This window comes from Salminus brasiliensis, chromosome 6 (genome assembly GCF_030463535.1).
Source record: "Salminus brasiliensis chromosome 6, fSalBra1.hap2, whole genome shotgun sequence".
NCBI classification, from domain to species: Eukaryota; Metazoa; Chordata; class Actinopteri; order Characiformes; family Bryconidae; genus Salminus; species Salminus brasiliensis.
The window spans coordinates 15,632,665-15,648,245 of record NC_132883.1 but is presented as its reverse complement, the minus strand read 5'-3'; the positions used below and the strand labels follow the sequence as shown (position 1 = coordinate 15,648,245).

Here is a 15,581-nt window from a genome sequence, read left to right as displayed (position 1 = left end):
TGTAGCAAAAGTGGCAACTATAGGTTTTAAAGTGTCTAAAATGTTCTCTTTATGGTTTTATGATTTCAGCAAAGTTTAAAATCGAAGTCAATAAAAGAGTGCAGTTGTATGTGTAAACTAAAATAATATTAATATTACATTTTAAACAGTAGTATTAATTCATAACGGAACTCCTGAGGTCTGCAGCTGAAGCCTTCTCCAGAAAATGTATTTTCAGTGGTTGTCAATACAGACACGTAAAAGTATCTGTATGTGTCTAAACGTATTCCTAAACGTCTAATCTAATGTTGTGGACACAAAAAAAGGGGGGCGGGGGTCCAGTTAATTATAAAAGGCTTTAATACAGTCATCAGTCATTTTGGGTGTCGAATGTGGAAAAGTAAATAGGGCTAGTTTCAGCATTTGGATATTCTTGCTGGACCTGGCAACCCTACTTCCCACCCAGTCAGGCTCCACCCAGTGTTTATTAGAGCCTGTGTTTTGACTGTGTTCTGGGAGCTAACAGACAAGAGTAGCTGCTGGTTGAGAGTGGACGTGAAAGCTAGACTTGTTGAAAATGAACGCCGTGGCTGTATTTTTGTAGGATTAGAAAGTGAGCCAGCGGCCGGGCTGAGTGCTCTTCTGTGGGCTGCTGCTCGATTCGGAGGCGGAGAGAATGGGGTGCTGCTCGGGGAGATGCGTGCTGATCTTCCTGTGCACTCTTCAACTGGTAAGAGACTGTGGCTGTGTCTCGGAAACGTTATTTGTCGTGTTCAGTTCTTGAGTAAGTCAAAGTGTCTTCAGCTGGCTGTGATAAATGGGCTTCTAAAAGTTTAGGCATGTGTTGCGTTTCGGGGTGGTAGAGGAGAGGTGTGTTCTCAGGAGGCGGGTCGAAGGCTTATAGTCTCCGGCAGCGGCTCATTGTTTGAGGTGAGCAGCCGGTTGGGATGATCCGTATCTATGAATTCAGCTTCACAGTAACGAGTAGTAATAGTAATACAACCAAAAAGTCACCCATAAATTATTAATAATTACAATGGATGAAGGGTTCGTGCGTTTTTTTTTTTTCTGTACTTGAACGATATGGTGGATAGCAAACGTACCACAACGTAGTATTATCTCTACAAATTAGTCCAAGTTCTCAACATTTTGATATCGCTAATGCCAAAAAACGATTTAGCCTATTTAAAAATATATATTTTTTATACTTTATTATATACTTTTATATATTTTTATACATATATATATATATTATACTTTTTATATTTTATTATACTGACTGAAATTGTCATGATGAATAGACTAATAAAAAGGTCCAATAACATCCACTGAAAGTTAAGAAGTTTTGGGGGGATTCATGCATTTGCATTAATGAAGAGTGCATTAGTTTTTCCTCATGGCCCAGGAGACACACTCCTGCCTATATACTGATCCTCAGTCTGCAGTGCTTTAATTAACGTCTTATTACATAGACTTATTAACCCCTCAATAACTACAGGGACTGGTGGGGCTATTCTTTGGTAATAGACGTTTGTAATAACAGGTGTTTTAAGGGGTTGAGCTACATGAACTGCAGAACTTTTGAGGTTGTCTGCTGTATCTCACATCCATGACTCACATAATCCATCTGTCTGTGACTCAGATCTCCGTTATTTTTGCATGTCTAAATTTCTTTTATTTCAATTTTCGCTTCAAGTACATTACTCAGAGTTGTAGGCCGAACGCTGAGGTGTTACCTTTTGAAGTATTGTATAAGTGCCTGTTGCATTAATAGTGCTGACAGATTTTAAATGCTTAACCTTTTCCTCAAAAATATTTTTTCCCTTTCATTTATGTTCTACAAAACACATCACTAATTAATATTGAGGTTATATGTATTGATCGTGCTGGAACACCTCTTGGTAAAACACTCTATTAGACTGGACTACAGTTTGCATCACTCGCCTAAATCTTATTTAAAGCAAGTGATACTATATGAAGTGAAGTGCAAACTGAGGTTTGAGCTAGTGATGCTGACAGTAGTCCACTGATATGAAGTGTCTTAACCGTGTCTAATGTGGAGAACACCACGTATCACTCAGGATAGACTGCAGTGGGTTGGCAAGTATTATTAATTGTTATTAATAATTGTTAATAATGTTTTTTTAAGCCATCATGAATCTTTTTTTTATCATATACTTGCTTTTTTACTGGTACAAATACAATTTGTGGTGAGGTATTGGTGGTCTGGGTGGTAGGCACGAAGCAGAAAGTGTGGTTTTGCTCCTGTGCCAGTTCTGAGGTCGTTCCTCCAATAGTTCACACAGTTGTTTCATTTGGCAAAAAGCTCAGAATAAACTTAATAAACTTAAAAATGTGGGTGTTTTTGCAGTTCTACCAAACGTATCTGCTCATTAACAGGTGCATGAGCTTAGTGGGTGTGTATATATAATTATATTTAAGGATATTTCTTGCACTCCCTGTCCACTAGATATGATCCTGTGATATTAATTTTAGATATTTTATAAATAAATACATATTTAAATAATGTGTACTCATTTAGAGGCACAACTAGATCTTTGTGAAAACTTCAATGTGTTTATTTGAGTGAAAAGAGGTCAGGCTATAATTGATGGCTTCATTGGTTAGGTTTCTGATTTATAGTCCTATACTCTAAGACAAAGGGGTTCTGTATAAACTGAAAAGGGGTTCTTGAATATTTACGTAAGGATAAAGAACCTTGTCCAAGTAGATAAAGTTTCCACCTGCACCAATACAGTGGACGTTCCGATCATTCAGTCTGTGGTGTTTGAATTATATTGCTAGGTAATAATACAATATATTACATGAAATTGACATGTTTTGTGTTTCATAATTAATGAAATCAATTAATTATTTCATTACTAGTATGTTCTTATGTGGCTAATGTGTTCTATTCAGATAGCAAATGAGTTACGGCCCACACTGATATGGAACAATGACAATGACTTTGTCTGAATCTGGTGCCTGAACAGGGCCACAACTGGCTACACTTGGGTCAGTTTTGGCCTAAATACAAATGCTATGCGAATATTTCACATGGCAGGTTGCTTGTGGACCACATGTGGTCCAGAGTTCAAATGCTATGACATTTAAGATGAACTTTAAATGTGACTGCTGCAGCTGGGTCAGTCTTGGCCCACGAAGCACTTGCCATTGCCGTAGGTGACCTGTAGCTCTACTGGGCCTTATTTGGCCCAGAAGCATGTGCACAGCTTTTGAATAAATGTTCTTTTATCAGGTTGAATGTTTAAATAAACTTAGGGAACATTAGCAAATTAGCATAAAACATGCCTTCAGCCACTCCTTATTTTAATGGTATTGAAAAATGTATGCAGTTTAAAGTATAAACCCCCTACCCCCACCCCGGCCCCCTAGCATTTAGCTGTGGAGCAACTGTGCAACTGTTTTCTCTGGAATGATGGTGCTCCACCCATTACTTTTATGAGTTGGGGAGTTGGGGATGAGGTGGGGTGGTGCTCATCCCATATCCTGACTTCACTAATGTTCTTGTAGCTGAATTCAATCAAATCCTCATAGCAGTGCTGCAAAATCTTGTAGAAAGACATGCCTGGAGAGTGGAGACAGTTTGTTCAACAAAAGCAGGACAAGCTCTTTTTTGTCTCAATATTTTGTCATTGGATATTATTGAGTACAATAATTGTGAATCAGTAGAGTATAGTACCTTGTTATCAGTTCATTTGTGTGATTAACTTAATACATGTATTCATACAAGCACATTCATGTGGAATATTTAAATGTAGATGTTCTAATGCCGATCAGTCTTATTGCTTATGGAGGACATATACATTTCTCCAATTGTTGATCTAAGGCTTGCTGGTATAGAAGGCAGCCACACTGTAATGGCGAGAGAGAGGGAGAGGTGGGTGGGTGTGTGCATTGGGGGGATGGGTAGACGGTGGAAGGGAGCTGTAGGCCCTGGTTTTATGATTGCTGTAGAGCTTTATGAAAGAGAAAAGGACCCCCCCTCCCAGTTCCACATCCATCACCTCTCAGATGAGTGATCAAGTGGCTGACCTCAAAGTTAAACCTTCACCCCCCCATCCATCTCTCTCTCTGTCGCTCTCTCTCTCCCGCGTTCTCCGTGACAAGCATTGTAACCCCCTTGGCTCTGTTACCTAGGCAACATTGAGTGAAAAGCTAGCATGTGGAAAAATAAAGGCAGTGCATTCTTTTGTGCATCTCTGGAGACCCAGTGGAGATGGGGGTCTTCAGGATCGCTGGGATCAGGGCACATGTGTCAGTGTCTTTTCTTCCGGGAGGCAAAATGAGTGCAACTGTTTTATAAGCTGTGGTGGGGCACAATATAAAAGCAGATGATATATGATTTTTTATAGAATTTATAGATGATAATTGGCGATAAGACACGTAGTGTCTTGAAATAGATACATTACGCCTTGCATAAAGGGCGTGTTTAGAGATGAGATCTGATTTAATATCATGATTTAATACACCAGCACATACATCATTCCTATTTTATTTCCTGTAGAAACTTTGTTTCTCCTCAAAGTTGTCCTGCTCCGGGAGGCTGTGAACAGTTTAGAGGACCAGTGTTGGTCTTCAACGCTGTGAAACAATACACGGTTCTTGCATTCTTGTCACGGCTCTATCAGAAAATGCGACAGACTATTTAGACCGGAAGAGAACAAACTCTGTAATGCTGCTCTCATCTACAGGTAAATAAGCATGAACACGACAAACACACACACACAGTGAAAGATAATGCAAGAGAGATGGAACAAGAGGGAGTGAGAAGCCAAGATCCACAGTAATTATTACTTGGGATATTACAGGCATATTTCCGCTTGCCAGACTGAATCTGATTACATTCCGTTTACACTTGTATTAAATGTGGACAAGATCCATCTCTGACCACCTCCAAAGTGGTTTCAGTGATCTGATCGTGATCTGGTCACAATGCGTCTCGGGGGTGTTTACATCTGGCTTTTTATAATTCCGAATGTAATCTGATCACCAAAAACGCATGTTAATGCCAGGTGTAAACAGAATGGGAATTCTTGGCCAATGCTAATATCTATTGTTTAGGGCTGGGCAGATAAACAAAACCGACATTCAGAACCTCTAATCGATATAATCTTGCACATGTCGTTTTTTTTTCATTCTGTTATTATATCCTCTACTGTGTGTTCATGTACTGTCCCCTTAAAAAATACTACTAGATGTATCATGTAAGTCCGTCCATGTCTGTCTGTGACATAGAAGCAACATGAAGGAGAACTGAAACACTGAGTCAAGTGAGCTACTTGAGCATCTTATATAGGATCTGAAGTGATTATAGAATTGATCACATTCAGACATTTAAACACAGTAGTTCATTCTTCTCTTCCATTCATTTTCTTTAATCTGCAATAAAGGTCATTAAGTATTTCTGAGAAATATTGGTCAAATCTAAACATCTGTCGTTGTCTGTATGATTCTGAAAGCATCATGCAACACTACATTGTTCAATCTCTACGAGGTTTGATTCCATGTATCGGCAAGAACATCACTGTTACTGCAATAAAAAGTCTTTGAGCATGATTTGTAACCCTACACTGGACATACTCTGCTGCATTTACATGTAGATGCACATTTGATTTACACTCCCTGCATTCACATACAGTACTGTGCAAAAAAAATAATACAAAATGTCATGATTTTTCACTGTTAATTAAAACATCTCCAAAGCCTGTAAGTCTTGTATTATTAAAATAGTATATATATATAGTTAGCACCCAGTACCTGGTTTGGTAAATCAGTGCTTAATCACAGTAAATCAGGTGAGCTGGTGCCTAAACCATCTGTTAAAAAAAGTCAAATGATTGGTTGTTAGTACTGGTATTAGCCTTAACAAGAGTAATCAAGGCTCATTATTGTTGTTTGTTATTGACCCAGACCTGATATTAGGAATCTCTTATGAAAAAAACGTTATCTCTCTCTGTTTATCTTTCTCTTTCTAGATCACTGCTTTGGAGAGGCAGGCATTTGATTTTCTGGGTTACCAGTGGACTCCCATCCTGGTCAACTTTTTTCACATCATCGTGGTCATACTTGGACTCTTTGGGGCCATCCAGTACCACCCTCGTTATGTTATACTCGTACGTAAAGTTGATTTTGCATACGACACATAGTACATGAACTTACAAATTGTGTAGTGCATGAAGAACGTACCGACAGTTTTCTGTTGAAAGACCTCATGATCAGTACGTCAACAGATACAGTCTTGACATGGCATGGCATGACTTTGAGTCCCATATGTTTCTTATTCTCTCTCAGTACATAGCCTGGACTGTCCTCTGGGTGACATGGAATATCTTCATCTGTTGCCTTTACCTTGATCTGGGAGGCCTTTCTAAGGTAAAAGGCCCCAAATCTTCACTACATTTATTCATATACACTGAGTGATCGGTTTATAGAATACACCAATAACTTGTGCCTTGACTTTATGACCATTTTATCAGATACACCTACTATGAGGGTGCATTTTGTTGAGAAAGAGTAAACAGAGCCTCTGTATCTAATGAAACATAAAACATAAGAATTAGAGTAAATCCTAATCTGTTCTTCATAACATAAATCGAATCTAAATCACCCTAAGTGCTGCAAAGGCCTTTTTATATAACAAGGTCTCAGATCTTGATAAGCAACTCAAGCTTGAGTCATGGCACCAACTGTAATTAGGAACTGTCACCTGAATCATGTCTTTTTCCAAGCTTTACAAATTCTATCACTCACACATGGAACCTCGTACTAACACCTAGTCTGAATATCTGAAAAGGAAAGTACTCAATGTCTACAAAGGAGGGGAGGGCTATAAAAACCTGCTTGTGGTTTCTACATTGCAGAATGTTATTAAGAAAAGGCACAGTTACTGTGGAGGTCTATGTGGCTATGTTCACACAGCAGGTAAAGTGGCCCAAATCCGATTTCTCATCAAATCTGTTGAATGTTTTTTTAGGCTATTCACACAGTCAATTTAATGTGACCTGTGTCTGACATTTGTTTGAACAGTTTACGCTCCTAAACTGAAACGCATGAGCAAAAGAGCAGTGCTACATGTGAAGTTTCGGTTTCATCTTCGCTGGCATCACAGGAGCTATCAAGGAGTTCCAGTGTCTGACAGCTGGTCTCATCACCGAGAATGCATTCAAGCTCGCTGTAAAAGAGCAGTTGCAATATGTGGCCATGCTTATAAGAGCCTATGAGATTTGGAAGACCAAGAAAACGATCAGAGAGAACTGCTCATATGCTTATAAGAAAGGCAAATCAGACCTCCACATGACTGCACGGCCCACTATCTATCACATACTTCATGGAAAGGTTAACTGAAGGAAACCATGTCTATAAAACATCAGAAGTATTTTACAGAACATCTAGAAGGGCCAGATGAGTGACATAAACATTATTAAAAAATTGTAAACAGACAATTATACAAATAACTACAAAAATGTTGACTTCTAGCCTTTTATAGTTTGCATTTTTTCTGTAATAAATGGCAGAGTAGCTGTGTATATTGTCCTTCGTTGTGCAATATTGTCTTTTATGTTGAATTAAATACAGAGGCTGTACCTAGGTGTGCAACTGAGAGCTTTTGTGGTGTGAGTCATTTCTGAAGACTATTCAGGAACAACTGTCTTCACATTCTTGGTTATGAGCAATGTACATTGCCAGCTGGTAGAGTGTGCATGCCTTTACCACCTGCTTTTCTTTCTCTGAACTAGTAAAGGCCCATCTCTCCTCCCAGATTCTTCACAGTCACAGACACACAGCCTGTAACGGCCAACCACATGTGTGGGTGCCACTGGAAATGCACATGCATATTACACATTAGTATAGCTACTAATAGATTAATGTATCTATGAATAAATGGTTGGACAAAGATTAGCAACACTTAAAACATGTTGTGTAATACACTATATGGACAAAAGTATTGGGACGCCTCCTCATTCATTGGGTACTCCAAAATGAAGGGAATTAAAAAGAGTTTATTCTGCTTTTGTTGAAGTAACTGTCTCTACTGTTCAGGGCAGACTTTCTGTTAGATTTTAGAGCATTGTTGTGAAGATTTGATTGCATCCAGCGACAAGAATGTTGGTGAGGTCAGGAGGTCAGTCCCAAAGGTGGCACCCCTCTTACCCACGTTTGGCATTAGGCATACCAATAGGTTCATGTTAATCTGCTCTAGAGAGTCCTATTCCATTGACAGTGCTTCTCAAAAGAGACTAGACAAGCAGTGTGTGTGCCTTTGTACATCTGCATCAGCAATGGGTGTAACATAAAGTAGCGAAAAGCATTTCCTAGAAGGGATGTCCAGAAACATTTGGACACATAGTCTAATTTACACATTAGGTTTGTAGTACTTACTAAATGATCCATAGTAGTAGGGGTTAATAATCAGCCTAATTAAAAGGGTCAACAGTGTTGCATTAATATACTATGTGCACATAATTAGCCTAATCTTGATTTAGGTGGCTGAACTATTAGCTGAAATAAATATATCTTTATTTAAATATTTATTGACTATAATTAGTCAATTGACTGTCATTTCCCAGCATAGCTTCCAATCCATAGCTTTATGGGGCTTTGAATTGGAAGCTCTCCATAGCTTTATACTGCTTACAACAGTTGTGGTGATCTGTCATTACTGTGTTGTTTAGGAGAGTGACTACATGTCTCTGGGGCTGTCCTCACATGGTTCCTGGTGGAAGGACAATGGACCGGGTTGTGAGAACAGGGACCTTCCAGCAGCTAAGTGGCAGAGTGAAGACAGCCCTGCTCTGATCTCAACACTAGGCTGCGTGCTGGAGTACCAGTACATAGAGGTTCTGCACAGTGCACTGCAACTGCTCATTTCAGTAAGTACAGTAAGCTGCAGGTCAAAGTCTGCAGGGTATTCCCAGTTATGCCTGGCCCACACTACATTCTGATTCATTAGTTATTATTATTATTATATGCAGATAAGTTTGATTGCAGTGAGTAGGGTTAACAAGTGTATGACAACACCTCAACATATTAAATAAATGTACGGTAGCCACTCTTATGTACAGAATGATATTTAGGCCTTGTAATAAATAACAATAGTAATAATGATAATTATTATGATTTTTCAGTAAATCACAGTGTTGTAAAGACTGCATTGTGTGGACAGCTACAGTATGTTCAACTGAATAAACATTTTTAAAAAATTAAAAAGGTTTTTTAGGAGGTTTTTTTTTGTTGGTACCCCTCGGTTAATGAAAGAAAAACCCACAATGGTCACAGAAATAACCTGAATCTGACAAAAGTAATAATAAATAAACATTCTATGAAAATTAACCTATGAAAGTCAGACATTGCTTTTTAACCATGCTTCAACAGAAGTATTTAAAAAAAAATAAACAGACCTGGACAGAAATTATTTTTTAAGTTAATATATTAATTAACTTCATATTTTGTTGCACAACCTTTTGAGGCAATCACTGCAATCAAACGTTTCCTGTAACTGTCAATGAGACTTCTGCACCTTTCAGCAGGTATTTTGGCCCACTCCTCATGAGCAAACTGCTCCAGTTGTCTCAGGTTTGAAGGATGCCTTTTCTTGACAACATGTTTCAAAAATGCTCAATAGGATTTAGGTCAGGGCTCATAGAAGGCCACTTCAGAATAGTCCTCGTGTTTTCCTCGTAGCCATTCTTGGGTGTTTTTAGCTGTGTTCTGCTGTTATCTAAGTAATATGTGCAACTGTAGTCACAGGAACATCAAGCTGCTTGAAGATGATCTTATAACCTTTACCTTTAACATGCTTGTCTATAATTTTCTTTCTAATCTCCTGAGACAACTCTTTCCTTCCTTTGCTTCCTCTGGTCCATGTTGAGTGTGGTACACACCATGTCACCAAACAGTACAGTGACTACCTGTAGCCCTATATATATAGGCTCACTGACTGATTAAAAGATTGTAGACACCTGTGATGCTAATTAGTGGGCACACCTTGATTTAACATGTCCCTATGGTCACATTATTTTCAGGGGTACCATCATTTTTGTCCAGGCCTAAGTTTACTGAAGCATGGTTCAAAATCAATGTCGGATTTTCATTTGTTCATTTTCATAGAATTTTTATCTATTATTACATTTGTCAGATTCAAGTTATTTCTGTGACCATTGTGGGTTTTTCTTTCATTAACTGAGGGTACAAAAATTTTGTCCATGTGTATACATATTTACAATTGGTCTTTAATAAAGTATTTAAAAGTATTTCTTATCGAATTACTTGATAATTTAATGGAATAATCGATGGAATACTAACTGCAGCCCTTGTCATTTGTGAAAGACAGATAACTGATGAAGGGTGACCAGCAGCTTGAATAGAATATTTAAATTATTTTAGCTTATTTGATGTCAGACTAAGTCAGATCAAATATTTAATTGTTTATTTTATGCTGCCAAATTAAAGCTAGCACAGCAGCATAGTAATCTGTGGCTACATCCTAAATCACTTTTCTTTAAACCCTAGTGAAGGCACTAGTCGGGATATAGCCTGTGTCTTGCTGCTGTGCACAAATTATTGTTGTGTAGGGATTGTGATGACTAAAGAATGACTGAATCTGTCTCTCACATTTTCTCTCACATCATCCTGTAGTGTGGGCCAGGCATTACTGTCGGCACTGTTGTGCCCAAACACACACGTACACAAGATTGTTCTTTGGAGTATGTGTGTATCTTATAATGTATAAATGGTTTCATCTGTGTCCCCCCACAGCTGCTGGGATTTGTGTTCGGCTGCTACGTGGTCAGCGTCTTCAATGACGAAGAGGACACCTGTAAGTAAAAGAAGCTAGCAAGCCTTTTTGTTGTCTCATTTGTTATATTTGCAAGTTTCTTGATTTTGACGTTGTTGTGTCGTATCCTTATTTTGTTTTTTTGCGTTCTAGGGGTCTTGTCAGTCGATTTCACTGGTAAATTGGATCATTGGTTTGGAGCCACATCTAGTTTAAATAGACTATGAGAGAATCATGTCTTCCTACACAGATACATATTGGTGCACAAGTGTTGAGGAAAGTTTTTCATATTTACTACACCACAGGGGGGATGCAAGTGGTTGCTCAAAAACCCATAAACGTGCTAAACAGAAACCCTTTTGGTTCAGTATATTTAATCAATCATATATGAAAGGGAGTGCTATAATGGTATATGCCACAGATGAAGTTTATTGTTATTTTAAGATAACAGTACATTTTAGAGTGGCCCATAGGGCTAAGGGGCTGCCACTATGATCCTGCATCTACGGTCATGCGGCTTGCCATCAGCAGCACAACTGCTGTCTGATAGAACACAACTGGCCTTGCTTCCTCAAGGGTGGGTTGATGGTGCTTCCTCCCCACATCACTCCTATTGTAATGTTGGTCAGCACAGATCTGTTAGCTGTTGTATTAGAGCCTTGCTTTCATTTGAGCATGCTGGCTACCTGCATCAGCAGCAGTTCAAAAAGAGGTGTCTTCACCTTTCAAGTGCTATGTGTACAGCGAACGACATGAACGGGGATTGGGTAGTCAGCATTCCAAAGTGGGGTAGAAAATGGGGTGAATTAGAAATAAGTGTAAAAATAAAACAAAGTATTTGTGCAGTGACAACATGCATGGGTTCTGAATGTTTTTTTAGTAAAGGCAATGCTTCTACATAAATCCATGACCCACTTAAATATCCATATGGATTCTTACTTGGTTCTTTCCCATATTCTTTTGTAAATGTTACAATATGAAGCCTCTTAAAATGATTTTACATTGGAGCAAATGTACTATACACCGATCAGCCATAACACTAACACCCCCTCCTTGTCTCTGCGCTCATTGTCCATTTTAGCAGCTTTGTAGTTCTATAATTCCAGACTTTAGTCCATCTGTTTCTCTGCATACTTTGTTAACCTCCTTTCACCCTGTTTTTCAATGGTCAGGACCCCACAGGACCACCACAGAGCATGTAGTATTGAAGTGGTGGGTCATTCTCAGCACTGCAGTGACACTGACGTGCGCTGGTTCGAGTGGATCAGACACAGCAGTGCTGCTGGAGTTTTAAGCACCATGTCCACTCAATGTCCACTCTCTTAGACACTCCTACCTAGTTGGTCCACCTTGTAGATGTAAAGTCAGAAGCAAAAGCTCATCTGTTGCTGCACAGTGTGTGTTGATTGTCCTCTAGTCCTTCATCAGTGGTTACATGATGCTGCCCACAGAACACTATTGGCTGGATATTTGTGGTTGGTGGACTATTCTCAGTCCAGCAGTGATGCTGAGGTGTTTAGAAACTCCAGCAGCACTGATGTGTCTGATGCACTTGAACACATACTAACATGCCACTAACACATCAGTGTCACTGCAATGCTGAGAATGACCCATCCCCCAAATAATACCTGATCTGTGGTAGTCCTGTGGGGTCCTGACCATTGAACAGGAACAAGTACAGGGTGAAAGGAGGCTAACAAAGTATGTAGATAAAAAGATGGACTACAGTCTGAACTACAGAGTGCTCCTATATGGTAAGTGGGGCTGATAAAATAAACGGTGTCTGTAGAAACAAGGTGTTGGTCGGTGTGTATCATTGAAAGTGTATGTATTCAGAACTATAACCTTTTGTGTAGTTTAGTGTTGTTATACCCCAGAAGCTAAATCTCAGAAAATGAAAAGCAGAATACAGTTAAATTTCATGTTCTGTGTTGTCTTATTATTTCAGATCTTTATAAGTGAGGAACGTGTGAAGAAGAAGAAGAGGACAAGGAAGAGCAGATGGAGCCATTTCTCAAGATACTCCAAAGAAACAGTAACATACCTGATAAGCAATCACCCAATGAACGACTCATGTTTGTGTTTAAGACACTTAAACCTTGCCCAGAATATTTTAGCACGTTCTGCACATATCAAAAATACAAGAGCAACTTCCAATGTACACTTGATTCATGTGTCAAATGAACTAGTGAACATCTAAGTGATGCAAAAACTGGTTTTCATCACATTTCTCTGATCTCTGACCTCACTGATAAGGACTCATTTATAAGATACATATATTTTTGTAGATATTGTGAACCTTATCCTGTTGTGTTTTTTCCCATACATTGACATAAAGGTAGAGAGGTTCTTACATTTTTCTAAATGTCTATAACATTGGAAGATCAACTACTTCTGAAAGTAATAACTTATTTGCAATATATACGTGTACATGTCATTGCTGTCACCCAAAAAACCTTGTATCTCAGTTTTTGCACTTTTTTTACTTTATTTGAGTATGGCAGTTCGAAAGACTTCCACATTGGTAGTGTGGTCGTAGCAGCAGATCTTGAGGCTTCTGTGTAGGCATCCTAGTTGGAAAACAGGCAAACGCCTGTTGATTCTTTCAGATGCCTTCCAGGTCTTGCTAGTGTAGATGGTAGTCGGAGTGACAATTGAGGTGAAGAGGCAAAGCTTGATTTTAAGGGAGGTGGATGTAGAGGACCAGATCTTATTCATCCTCTGGATGCGGCACTTGACATTTGCTTCTACGTCCCAGTTGAGGCCTATGACGCTTCCCAAGTACATGAACTGTTCCACTTTTCTTTTTTTTTTGCCAATATCCCCTTTGGTTAAGCCATGGCATTAACATGCATGATCTTACAGTTCTTGTTGTTTAGCCAAAAGCTAAGATTACACACTTCATGAATGGGCAATAGAAATGCTCCAAAATTACTTGGAATAAAATCTTTTTACATCAACTCCCATTCAAAAATAAAGGAGTTTTTTCTTTCTCCTGTAAAGTTGTAGTTATGAAGAATAGAGGTTCTTGCGTGACAGTGACAATATGTATATGTGTGTCTGCATAAACAATGCATATGTACAGTCTTCAGACCCTTTTACTTTTTCATTATGTTGTGGCCTTGTCCAATTTGATTTGTCCAATGGCCCCCCTCATCATTCTGCACCCAATAGCCCATAATAAGAAAGTGAAAACAGAACTGTAGCATTTTTTTGCAAATTTATTGAAAAAGTAAAATATTGCATCCTCTCGAGCACTCTGCATCAGGTTTTCATTGAGAATATCTCTGTACTTTGCTCAGTTCAGCTTTCCCTCAACCCTCACCAGTCTCCCTGTCCCAGCTGCTAAAAACACCCCCACAGCATGATGCTGCCACTGCCATGCTTCACTTGTAGGGATAGAATTGGGCAGGTGGTAAGCAGTGCCTGGTTTAAGACACGAAGTTCAGCCTTGGTTTTATCAGAACAGAGAATATTGTGGAGTAGCTTCTGTCTAGACACTCTGCCACAATGGCCATTGGGTTCTTCTCTTACCAAGGCCCTTCTCTCCTGATTATTTAGTTTTGATTGTGATCTTGGAAACTTTCAGTGCATCAGATGTTTCTGTAGCCTTTTTCAAATCTGTGCCCCCACACAATCCTGTCTTTGAGCTCTACAAGCAGTTCTTATCTCCTCATGGCTTGGTTTCTGCTCTGATATGCATTGTCAGCTGTGAGACCTTACATAGACAGGTGTGTGTCTTTTCAGTTCATGTCCAGTCAACTAAATTAACCCCAAGTGGACTCCAATCAAGCTGTAGAAACATCTCAAAGAGGATCAAGAGAAAGCTAAATTAACATAGCAAAGGCTCAGAATACTAATGTCAATTTTAGTTTTTCCTTTTAATAATAATAATAAAAAAAAACCATCTAAAATTCTGTTTTCACTTTTTCATTATGGGGTATTAAGTACAGACTGAGCGAGGAACCTTTTCATAAGTTTTAGCACAAGGCCTCAGCATAACAAATTGAAAAAAACAGGAGGGTCTCAAGACTTTCCGAATGCATTGTATGTGTGCGTGTTTACACATTCGCCTGTAAATGAAGGCAAAGGTGAGGTTGTATGTAGGGTCCCACTTTAATGTTTTAATTTTTTTAAATATGTAAATAGAGGACATTTAATATGTAGCCATCACAGCTACTTATTGCATTGAACTACTTTTTAGTCAATATTTAGTCACATTTCTTGTTCCTGTTTTAATTTGAGTGATTTTGATTATTATTGTATTCCTATTATTTTTTATTATGAACAAGTGCATACACACTTATGGTCCAGTTTGTGTGATGTTTTGAAATGAATAGTGTTCACTTCTTACTCTTATTACAGATGTTGACTTGTTGAAGACACCTAGTGGCCACAGCGAGAACGCTCAGGTAGCACTTGTTAACGCACTGCCACTTATCATGGCCTTATTTAGAGACGTCCACCTTTTTATTTCGTTATTGATGCAGTTCAGCAGTGACAAAATTCACTAAGTAATGTTGGTTGGCTGTAAATGTGTTTTCATTGTGTTTGTACTCCACTTTGACTTGCCAGTGACTGTTACTGTGTGTAATTACGGGTCTGTGATGTGGATTAAATTTGTTTTTTTTTGGAGAATTATGTTAAAATCATTTTTTTATTTACACTCCCTTCATCTTATCAGAATACAATTACCTATGGTAAGGTAATAGGACACCAAAGTAGATAGGCATCTACTGTGTAATCTATTCCGTTTGAGTTTGCTGTGTGAGATTTAAGAGTGATAATGCCTTGTACCTGATAA

The 15,581-nt window shown here is 38.7% G+C and overlaps 1 protein-coding gene across 1 annotated transcript; it reads left to right on the top strand.

Moving 5' to 3' along the window:
• The first annotated feature begins 473 nt into the window (after nt 1-473).
• On the top strand, nt 474-15,581 carry nkain5 (sodium/potassium transporting ATPase interacting 5). The gene is made up of 6 exons (XM_072680939.1): nt 474-709; nt 5,979-6,116; nt 6,295-6,375; nt 8,676-8,873; nt 10,759-10,819; nt 12,726-15,581. Exons 1-6 carry the CDS (start codon nt 656-658, stop codon nt 12,737-12,739), a joined length of 546 nt encoding a protein of 181 aa, XP_072537040.1. The 5' UTR covers nt 474-655; the 3' UTR covers nt 12,740-15,581.